This window comes from Pocillopora verrucosa, chromosome 3, assembly GCF_036669915.1.
Source record: "Pocillopora verrucosa isolate sample1 chromosome 3, ASM3666991v2, whole genome shotgun sequence".
NCBI classification, from domain to species: domain Eukaryota; kingdom Metazoa; phylum Cnidaria; class Anthozoa; order Scleractinia; family Pocilloporidae; genus Pocillopora; species Pocillopora verrucosa.
The window spans coordinates 31,083,240-31,095,031 of record NC_089314.1 but is presented as its reverse complement, the minus strand read 5'-3'; the positions used below and the strand labels follow the sequence as shown (position 1 = coordinate 31,095,031).

General features: G+C 37.9%; 1 protein-coding gene and 1 long non-coding RNA gene across 2 annotated transcripts; one reads left to right on the top strand and one right to left on the bottom strand.

The window, feature by feature from the left end:
- The first annotated feature begins 94 nt into the window (after window positions 1-94).
- Window positions 95-4,668, top strand: LOC136279945 (uncharacterized). The gene is made up of 3 exons (XR_010717076.1): window positions 95-475; window positions 881-1,015; window positions 3,966-4,668. It is a non-coding gene; the product is annotated as an uncharacterized lncRNA (long non-coding RNA).
- Window positions 4,669-5,002: 334 nt separating this feature from the next.
- On the bottom strand, window positions 5,003-9,577 carry LOC136279847 (nucleotide-binding oligomerization domain-containing protein 1-like). Its single transcript, XM_066164192.1, has 2 exons — window positions 6,772-9,577; window positions 5,003-6,426 (listed from the first exon to the last, which is right to left on the bottom strand). Exons 1-2 carry the CDS (start codon window positions 9,568-9,570, stop codon window positions 5,830-5,832), a joined length of 3,396 nt encoding a protein of 1,131 aa, XP_066020289.1. The 5' UTR covers window positions 9,571-9,577; the 3' UTR covers window positions 5,003-5,829.
- Window positions 9,578-11,792: the final 2,215 nt, after the last annotated feature.

Here is an 11,792-nt window from a genome sequence, read left to right as displayed (position 1 = left end):
CCCCCCCCCCCAGATTTTTAAGCATTTTAATGTGTTTCCTGCACGAAAAATACTTTCCAATGTACCTTACCAATTTTTATACACCTATTTTCAATTGAATTTCCAGAGCCAACCCATTTTTTTTCTTACTTCACAACGCTCCCTGATTGGTCAAGAAATTTCCCACCACTTCCTCAACCAATAAAACGCAGAGTGGAAAGGAATTGTCACTTGATCACATGCGCTTTCCCGCGTTTGAACATTGTCTGGTTACTTTGAGTTCTCATTGGCTTAGTGAAAAATTTTCTTTTTTTCCATTTAATTGACTGCTCTGTTGAGTTTGGTTTTTGGTGTCAATTTGTGTTTGTAGTGAGACTTCCTGATTTGTGATGATCCATATTTTTGATAGACTGTTACATCCGTTGAAGATGCCTTGAAGAGCCTGGCTTTGAAAGAAGAAGTACAAGGTTACACTTGTACTAAAACTAAAGTTCAGGTAAGGGAGAGAAATAATTGAAAAGATCGTACCAGTCTCTCAATCGTTTTGAGGTGATTTAAAGTTTTCAAGAATGATAGACCTGAGTGGTTGTGAGGGTGAAGTGTGAGAGTGAGTGGAATGCCATCGGTATTTTCCCTCTGTGCCATTTGTAGTGCCGGATTGTCGATAAATTTGCCGCGCGCGGTGGTGGCCGGTGGCCCGCTTCAAACGCGACAAAAACATAGACAGCTTTTCGGGCTTGCAGATAAAACGTCAGATTTTAAACTCTTAACGGTGGCCAATTTACGTTATCAACGCAGTTGATGATACAAAATTACCTTGTTATACTCTCCTACCGACTCAGCACGTCAGTTTCTCTGGGAACTTACCCCATTTATAATTAGCAACCCTTTTCATCGACAGCGTTCTTCCCCCGAAGCCATGCGCGTTGATTATCAAGTTGGCTTATTCTTGTGTAGTTCGATCTCGTAGACATCAATATCTATGGAAAAGTTTGGTCGATATTGAAGGACTTGAAGACGAAGCTAAACCGAACAGGTGAGTATACGAGGTCTTAACTCGCATAGAAACCGAAAATTAAGTAAAATGACGGTCTGTCGGTTAGATTTTACGCTAATTATAACTAGGGCCTTCGACAAGTTCTATTGAAAAAGACTCTGACCACTGCATCTCTTGAGTTTAGAAGGAACTGCTATCATTATCAGTGGACAATATTTTTGCGAAGGAATTTGTCCTTTTTCTGGAACGGCAAAAGAGACTTGTGTCGCTTTTTGACTTGATAACAGCGTGATTACAACATTTAAATAACAAAAACAATCTCTCTACCTTTTGCAAAGAACTTAAGTGAGTAATTTGATAACGAATGAACGATCTCATATCTGTACAAAACTGTAGTGTGTCGTTGTAAATCAATTATGGTTCCGTAATCATGAATTAGGTGACGAGTAGAAGTTGACATGAAGTGTTATCAATCTTGCGTCCGCTGTTTTACTTTGAAAATACTCTTTGCTTTATATCTTGAAATAAAAAAGATACCAAAATAAAATTTTCCGAAATTATTAGATCTTTATTTTCTCTACTAAATATGAAATTTCAGGAAATTGAAAAATATGACTTTTTTTCCTTCCATGATACCTTTGCAAACACAAGATAGAATTAACTACATGCAGAAAGTAAACTATTCTCCTGTGCTGATTTTACTGTATAGATAAATTTGCAATAGAAACAGGATTTTTTATAGTATCCCCACTAACTGCGAGGAGGGGGGCACTTATTTTACATTTTGGCTTAGGGTGTGTGTGCTTGGGGGGAGAATGCTTATTCAAGGAAATACAGTCCTTTCATATGATTTTATGCTGCAAACTACATTGCAGATGTTAAACAGAGTTATACCATTTCACAAGTCAACTTTGAGCTCAAGTCAAGCTCCAGTCATGAGTCAAGTTCAAATGAACTTAAATTTTTCTCCTCTTTGAAAAATAACATTGTAAGGCAATATGCTATTATTTTAGCCACCAAAAAGTTAAAGCAAGAAATGGAAACCTGATCATTTAATGAAGTTTTTTACTTTTCACTTCAATTGACAGAGCTTGTTTCATCTGGTTTGATTTCACTGCATACAAAGATTCTTGCATTCTAGATTGTTGCTGAGGGCTCTTAGACCTTTCTCCACCTTACAGAATATTGTCACAAAGTTTACAAAATGTTTTAAAGGCTGTTATTGTCCATCTTATAGAATTGTTGCAGAGTTTTCAAAATGTTTCAAAGGCTGTTATTGTCCATTAAGACATATTAAAAACCTGGTGGAAACCATAACTAAAGCTCTGACAAGGAAGATATTTAACTTGCTAACTTTCAACTTCTTTTTCATGCATACTACTCAGTCCATATTATACATTTTGTATTCCACACATTATTATGTGATCATTTTGAAACATGGCTCACTTTACAAGTTTTGAGCAAGTGAAACCCATATACCACAAGAAAATCAAATAAAGTTAAACTTGATCATTCTGGTGAATCAAACGTTTTATAGAGGAATACATATGTTCTCCACAATTTTGGCTAATGAGAGAATGGGATCCCTGTGGATGCAACACGGCAGTCAAGTACTAGAAATTGGTTTTACACTGCAAGTCTAGGTGGTTTGCTGTAGCATAAGGACTTCTGCCTCAGTTTTGCAAAATAAAGGGAAAAAAGTTGGAATCTCTGGGGGAAACGGTAGATACTCTGGAATGTTAACTTTTATAAACTGAGCTGTGAATCAATGCTGAATTAACCCTTGCAAATGGCCATGAAAAACGTTTTAAGCTTACGATAAAACTAAGTGTTCTTGAATCCCTGGTACATCATTTTGACACATATCAAATAAAAACAAACAAAGAAGAAAAACAATTTGAATTGACTCGAACTTGACTTGTGACACAAACTTGACTTGTGACTCAAACTTTACTTGTGATATGGTATAATTCCTTTAAACAACTAATATGGCTGCCACTATTTGATTCAAAATTCACCTTTTCAGCATTAGATTAATCCAAGCCAAAATGTTTCCTGTTACATTCTTCGCATCCTCTCAATGGGTAGCAAAATAATAATGTGCTTGATATATAATCTTGAAAACATATGATAAAATGAATAAGTCAATTTTGAGCAAAGATTAATACTTAAGGATAGTGTGAAATTATTTATGACAACTTAGTGAAGCCAAAGTTCAGACATGGGTAGTGAGTGGTTGACTCTGTCTGAACTATTGCAGTTTGTTTACATCAAAAGTTGTGACACCCAACTTGTAAAATCTAGTGCCAAAAAGGTGAACTGTGTGAAAAGGATGGAATTTTTCATGTTCCACACAAAATCAATCATTTACATATTAATGTATCTGAGCTGAGATAAACATGTACTTAAAAATCTTGAAGTAAATTCATCCAATGAAAAAAAATTCTTGTATTTTTCATAAACTGCATCAGTAATTAATGATTGCTGCTTTTTATAGAAATTTGAGAGGGAATCTTAATAAAGGTTTCCTTCTAAAAGTTCCCCAAAAGCTTAGTTTTACAAAATAAAAAGTGTACAACTTCTTCCTCTTCTTCAATTTTCCCAAAGTAAGACAATAAAGTTAGTTGAACCCTTTGGCAAGGTAAATCTGTTTCAGTAATTCAGCTAGACCCAGTCCAAGTACTGGAAATAACTGTTAAAGTCAGCCAACTTTGAAAATTTGGCCCTAATTTTTTCTTAATCATAGCAGTTTCAGAAAGCTTTTATGCTTGAATTGCCTGCCACAGTATCTCACTGATATGCACAAATGTCTGGCATATGTCTGCCTTTCTGTCTATAAAATAGATATGACAGGATAGTGCTATCATTAGCAATTGATTCTCCTTCTAAATAGAACTTGGACTAAGTACAAGTTCAAGTTCAAGTTCAAGTTCAAGACTTCTCACCAATCACATAATTATAAATCGGGCAACTGATTTCTCTTTCACAGCTGATGTCACACTTGTGGATGGCTGTTAATTGTAACTTCTTGAAGACCAATCCCTGCAGAGCCATTCCTTTTGTGCTCCATACAATAACCATCACCTCAAGAGGCCGACAATGAAGAACACTCTTCCACATTTAATGACTACAATAGAATAAAGATTGAGTGCATAACTTAATGTTACCCTAACTATGCCTTGTCTGCTTGTTGTGGAGAGAAAATCGAGCCAATTGATACACAAAGTTACTTTTAACAGAGTGCCTCTGAAAACTGTGAAATTCAGTTCCTTGCAATATCCATGAGTAACTCATTGATTACTTTTTACTTTCCTACTTCTAGAGTGACAAATTGTTTTTCTTGATTGGTGGCAGTAAAAAGGTTTTCAGATTGTTTTCAGCTAACTCTTTAACCGTTTTGACATAAACATTAATTATCCTCAGTCTCACATACATTTCTTTTAATTTTAGCTCAGAGAATTTGGCATTTAATCAAACAAGTATACTCAAGGTGTGTTTGATTGTGAGGAGAAATTACTTATTGATCATTTCATGGACTGAAAAGGTTAATATTTGTGGGGGTAAAGTGATGTCCTGAAGCAAAATTTTTAAGTACACAGTCACACAGTCACTCTGTAACATTTATTTCAATTCAATTGAAAGGTTTATTGAATAAAGTTGTTTGTTTGGACTCTGGAATTCTAATTACCTGGTTTTTCAGATGGGTTTCACTTTGTATCTAGAGTTGTGGTTTCTTCCAAAATTGTGGAAATTTTCAAAATGATTTTTAAGTATAAAGAAATTGCAAAGGAATGGAGATTAAAAGTGTTAAAAGAAATGGAAAGAAGTCTCAAGAGGTATATTTCCCGGGCCACTTTTTTTTACTATGTTGTCATGATTATGTGGCAGTGAAGTGAGGTTTTAGAAGTGATTTTCAGAAGGCTACACCCTCCCCTTACTCCCTCCCCATTGCTTTCAATTGGTGACTAATCATAGAGGATAAATAGATCACAACACAAAGTATAAATCCATTTACAACATTTATTCTACACTAATAAATTTGGGAGTTCAGGCTCCATTTACAAATACTTGTAAGTGAAAATTTTAACTGTCTATAAGTCTGATGCTTCATCCTCTGATTTTGCACAGCAACTTATTGACATATTATTACATTATTTGAGAAACAGGCCTTAAATATATACAAAAATATATTAATATTTACATCAACTGCAGAAACTCCCCAAAAAAATTTTCGAACTAGTATGACATAAATCTCACATCACTAACCTACCAAAAGAACTTTTCTACGAAGCGCCACGAGTTTACGTACAGTTCCGGTAGGATTTCAATGGCAGTAAATTTTAAACTACTTGAATCGGATCGCTTCGATCAGAAGAAAAATCGAGCACTAAAACAAATGTGTTGTATCCTACAATCTGCACTACATTAACATCAATAAACACTACAGGAAACTATTCCTAGAGAAAGACACACGCGATCAAAACAGACACAAGCATGGAGATAATTTAGGATCGAGAGTAACCATTCATAAAATGACAAAGTTTCCTGAGAGGTCCGAGGTTTGTTTGTTTTCTCTGCAGGAAGCTTTGTGTTTTTACTTCAATATTATTGGTTCGTTTATAAAAAGTTTGACATCCTTTGTTCTCAATAAACATGTTCATTGGTTTGTTTTCTTCATTTCGATCCGGTTCAAATAGTCTCGCTGCTCTGAGCACTTCACAGATTTAATTTGCCTTCATTCACGTTTAGCTTTTTGGGTTGTAATTGTCACTGAGCCGGTCACCTCGCAGTTATTTTGAATAGTAAGTCGTTCAAATAATTTCTTTTTAGTTTTTAATTGGAATTGCTGAGGCCTAAAGAATAAGCGTACACCGACTATCGCCAAGTAATTTACGTGCCTTTTGCTTACCTGCATTTGTTATGTGTTGATTGTTTGAGAGGTTTATCGTGCGTAGCTGACAGTTGTTGTTGTGGATGGCGTCAGCCAAGTGCTGTGCTCCAATGTTTGAGATGTTATTGTGTGAGAGGTTTAACGTGTGTAGCTGACAGTTGTTGTTGTTGATGGCGTCCGCCAAGTGTTGTGCTCCAATGTTTGAGATGTTATTGTGTGAGAGGTTTAATGTGCGTAGCTGACAGTTGTTGTTGTGGATGGCGTCAGCCAAGTGCTGTGCTCCAATGTTTGAGATGTTATTGTGTGAGAGGTCTAATGTGCGTAGCTGACAGTTGTTGTTGTTGATGGCGTCCGCCAAGTGTTGTGCTCCAATGTTTGAGATGTTATTGTGTGAGAGGTCTAATGTGCGTAGCTGACAGTTGTTGTTGTTGTTGATGGCGTCCGCCAAGTGTTGTGCTCCAATGTCTGAGATGTTATTGTATGTGAGGTCTAACGTGTGTAGCTGACAGTTGTTGTTGTTGATGGCTTCAGCCAAGTGTTGTGCTCCAATGTGTGAGATGTGATTGTCTGAGAGGTCTAACGTGTGTAGCTGACAGTAGTTGTTGTTGATGGCGTCAGCCAAGTGCCGTGCTCCAATGTCTGAGATGTCATTTAACCAGAGACTTAACGTGCATAGCTGACAGTTTTTGTTGTTGATGGCTTTAGCCAAGTGCTGTGCTCCAATCTCAGAGATGTTATTTTCTGAGAGGTTTAACGTGCGTAGCTGACTGTTGTTATTAATGGCGTCAGCCAAGTACCGTGCTCCAAAGTCTGAGATGTTACTTGCGCTGAGGTATAATGTGCGTAGCTGACAGTTGTTGTTGTTGATAGCTTCAGCCAAGTGCCGTGTTCCAATGTGTGAGATGTTATTGTGTGAGAGGTTTAACGTGCGTAGCTGACAGTTGTTGTTGATAGCTTCAGCCAAGTGCCGTGCTCCGATTGTTGAGATATTATTTTTTGAGAGGTTTAACGTGCGTAGCTGACTGTTGTTGCTGTTGATGGCTTCAGCCAAATACTTTGCTGCTTCATCTGTCAGTTGATTTCTTGTGAGGTTTAACGAGCTCAGTTGAAATTCCCTATAGTTTAACAATTTACAAATCTCAAAAGAACCTAATGGACCAATGTTATTGAAACTCAAATCTAAATGTGAAATTTGTTGAACATTCTTAATTATATTTACTACGGAAGGGCAACCAACAGCTGTGAGGTGACAATCAATAAAATTTACACAATTAAAGTTAATTTGTTGTAGTTTTCTCTGAACTATCGACTCCATCGTATTACTTTCGTAACTACATTTAAGCAATGTCACTGCTAAATCCTTTTCGTCTTTAGTCGGCCAGCAGGTCACCATTTTGTCTTCGCTTTCTTCGGCTTCGTTTTTTTTCTCTTCAGTTTGCACAGGAAGAAGGTCAGTGATGATTTCGCTTGGTAGGTGGTTTTTCTCCTCCATTAGTCCCGCCAGAAACTGAAAAACCAGCTGCCATTTGCCGTTCTCGATGTTTTCTGAAACAAAGTTCCTTAATTCTCTTTCTGTCATGTTGTTTGTCAGGTGCCGCGCTGCTAAAAATTCTTGCATTGTTAGGTGAATGAAACAGAATTGTTTCTCATCTTTTAACGCGGCATTTTCACGGTCGGGTAAGCGGTGAAAAAGGGCGCTGTCTTTCATTTCGCGTACTTCGTTTCCTCCAAGGATCAGTTTTCCTTCTTTGATTCCTTCAAACGCCACTTTTCCTAGTTTCTCGAATTCCCCCTCCATAGCCGAGGGCAAATCATCTGATAGAAAGTCTTCGCGGGTAAAATGTTTATCGCGGAATTCTTTCGTGTGTTTGAAATAAAATACTTTCACTGCAATCTTGTATATCGTGGTTAATTTGGAAGGGAGGGTAACACTAGCGGAACTTTCGAACTGCAATATTTGTGACAGACTTGAGCATACGATGAAGCTGTTCACAGGGACATAACAGAGCGAAAGTAAGTTCATGTTGCTGCTGATGTGTCGCCATAGTGTTTCGCCTACTTGATTGTCAACTCCGGCGAATTTGTTGATATACTCTTGAATTTGCTCGGTTGAAAACCCTAAGATTTCAAAAGTTTTGTCGAAATTAAGATGTGCGATACCGGTCAAAGCCGTAGGTCTAGTAGTCGTTACAATTGAAGCATCTTCAAGAAGTTTCCCGGTCACAAGCCACTGATAAAGGATTTGTAGCGGCATCTTGTCTTTAATGTTTCCGGGATGAGAAGGCGCCACGGCCATGTTTGCGTTATCTTTGAATTCGTCAAATCCGTCAAAAAGTATGAGGACACCTTTAGGGTGCTGCAGGATGTAATTCCAGACCTCATCATCCAGGTGATCTGAGGTGGAATGTTCTGACCGAGTGAGTAGTTCCCTAAGGCTAAGGTCGTCTGCCGAGTTGAATCTTCTGAACTTTACGAAGAAAGCAGCATCAAATTGGATTTGGGATTTGACTTTCTCAAATGCCCAGTCTCTGAGAAGTTTGATGCAACATAATGTTTTGCCGATTCCGGGGCGACCGACGATCAATACCTTTTTATTTTTATCATTTAGGAGGTCTTCCAGGCCTTTCGAATGTGATTCTTCGTCGCGCGACCTTGGATAAACTTTGAGTTGTTCTTGTCTGTCTGTAGTAAAGTTGTACGTAACCCTGTTGGGAATGATCACAAGGTTTGTGTAAATCTGATCCAAAGTCAAATCTGTGGCTTCTGTTTCTGCGCCTGGAGGACGTCGAAACGGTGATTGGAGTTCGTAGAGGCATTGGGTGTCTTCTTTGATGATTTTCTTCGTTCGTTCTGTGAATGGTTGAAGCTGTTGAGGCTTATCATGTCCGCTCGTTCCCTCTGGCTGTTTAAGAACATTATGCGACTTGTCATGGTTAGCATTTAGATAGGTTTTTAGAAAGTCTGAGTCTTGCATAAATTTCCTTTTTATCCATGCCTGTGTCAAAATGTAGACGATTTCAATCAGAATGCCAGCGTCAAAAATTCCATTCACTGCAAGGACAGCGTTCATCCAAAAGGTTTTCTTTATCGCTCGTTGATTGTGACATTTGTGTAAAGTACTGTTTGGGGCGGCGTTCGATGAATTCCTCGGCTGATTGGTTCCAGAGTTCAAGTAACATTCAAACGTGGAGGAAAACTTTAAAGGATAAAGCAACTGAGTTTGCAGCAATATGAAGAGAACTCCTAGAACAAGTCTCGTAGATAGTTGACAACAGTAAGCTATGAAAAGCTTGTGTCCGCAATTTGTTGTTTGTCCTGTTGGGTTTTCTTGGTCGCGCGACTGTCCGCTCTCTGGATCACTGTTACGACTGCTCGACGACAAATGATCGACTGCGTTTTTCACTATTTGGGAGTAGATAACACATACAATTGCAATAAGGAGGAAATTGATGATCACGAAGCCATAGACAGGAACACCGTACTTGTTGTATTGCTTCTGGTATTTTTCGAAACATTCCCCACGGATAAGGTCGATGTTTTCACTCTTGGTGCCACCGCAACGGAAATCGTACCTGGATTCGGTATTTTCCACTTCGGCAAAAATGCCAAAGAAAATTACACTGATCACGAACCAAATTAAAACTAAGGCATAGCTAATTTTGCTGAAGGTTCTTGGTGCAAGTGATTCCTTGAGAAAATCCATCGTTTCAGTACTGTTTGTATTTTCGCTGTTTTCGATGAGATCAAATTTGCTCTACAGCTTTGGTTGTGGACTTCCGGTTAAAGATTGTGTCAGATTTTTAAGTTTGATCATGACAAAAATACGATTTTAACTATTGGCAAACTTATGCCGGCTGTCAATGGTTTATTCACGCACGCCATCATTTTCTTTCTGATATCGGAAACTGACATAGAAAACTGAAATGGACAGATAAATGTGTCGGCTGGTTCAAATTTTCTTTATTTTTAGTGCGTGAGATTCTATGTCGTTGAGAGAGGCGCAAAAGAAACAATTACAAGTAGGGAGAGATATTTCGCTTTCTGAAGCAAATAGAAGCGTCACGACAAAAGAAATTGTGAACTGTCGCTGATAACTCTTCAAGTTTACCTTTGCCTTAGTCCGGGGCTTTCTACTGAGTATGAAAGCTCCTTAATAGGAGGCATGGTACCTCGACTTTTATTTTTACAAAGAGTCTGCTAAGTTACATGTTTTCTCTTTTCGCTCGTGTTACAGCAGAGTGTGACTTTTCAGTGAGGAAATGAAAGACATTCCCGTACGAAAGCGAAACCATGTATCTGACTCGACTGTCATATCATTTCATATGTCTTCCACTGGAATTTTTTAAGGGATTTGCATCACCGTAAAGTATCCTTGTATTTTCCAAATAACAATAACGAGTCTTATTACTTAGATGCTCGTTCTCTCTGTGTCAAAAGAATGCTTGCTCTTCTGAAATAAAATAACTTTCGCCCCCGCCTCATGACGGTCTCAATGTGGTAAATCGTCATAAATGTAACATTGTTACCGTTAACCGTGCTGCTGACCAATAGTTATGAAAAAAAAGATAAAAAAAAAGAAAAAAGGTTTTCAAGTTACCTCAAAAGCTTTATCCGGCAAATAGACACTTGAATACAACAAACAACAAATCTGAAGAAATCAAAGTCGGACTCAACTCAAATGTTCTTTGAGCTGTTATCTTGTTATATTTTCTTCTGATTTGTCGGCGGGTAAAGGGTAATACACTTTTCTTCGGGAATTTTGCTGAAAACAAATTTTTGCCGAAAATTGGTTTACTCAAATTTTGTAAAGATATTTTAACGTTTTATGAAGAACGTTTATTCTTAAAAATTAACCGTCAACCGTGAGAGATACCCAAACACTTAACCGTCGATCATCAGAGATACCTACACACCAAAATAAGCTGCGCCGAGGGCTATGGTGCACCAACTGTAAGAAGGAAAAAGATATTTTGACTATTTAAATACATGATTTTTGTAAATTGAACGAAAAAGTGCTATTATTCCGTACCAGATCGGTGTCTTGTTTCTGTTTAGGTGCAAGAAATAAAAATTGTTGATAAATGTTATATTTAACCGCTTCAAGTGAAAGACTGAGTGAACCCTGGGCGCTTTCCTTGTTAACCAAATTGGATGTAGATCAACCATCAGCTAGCAGAAAACATGGAAGAGGAGAATTCTGATCGTCATGTTAATTTCTTTGCGAGTTTGACTAGCTCACAGCAAGCTTAGAACCTGCCAGAAGGCAAAATTAAATGAAGCTTTATTATTTTTGGAGCCCAGAGGATAGGGGAACCGTGAGGCTTTCGAGCTAACCCCTATATTCTTGAATCAATTTTCTCTCGTGGAACAGGGTACTCTTAAATGAGTGGGATGCGGTGGGTTTTCTGTTTTGTGTGTGATTACAAATTTTCTGCAACACTACCTTCTAGCGTCATCATACAACCTTTAGCTTGTTCTTTAAGAATTGTGCTGTACCAGTAGCCACATGTGCTGTCAGATTATTTTTATTTCATTCAATAGAATAGAAGGGCAAGAACGAAAACTACGTAGACTTCAAGGAATCGACCCCAAAAATACACCAATGACAAAGTAACACACTACCCAAGCAGGGAACATACTAAGCTAATTTAGTATTCCAGTCATTTTCGGCTCTGAATGCAACCATTTTTCCTTTGCAAATTCTGTAAATCAGCAGAGCTCTTTTTTTCATATTGACACTGACTTCTTACCAGCATACACCTGTACACGCAAAATTGGTCAGCTGTTTCGATGATAAAAAAAAGAAAAAGCAACGATGTTATGATCGTGCGCCCAATGATATCCCGGTTCATGTTATTTCGTGAGGTTTCGGGATTTCACGGGATAGGGACGATAACTGACGTCACACGTTCTCACAGCTCATGC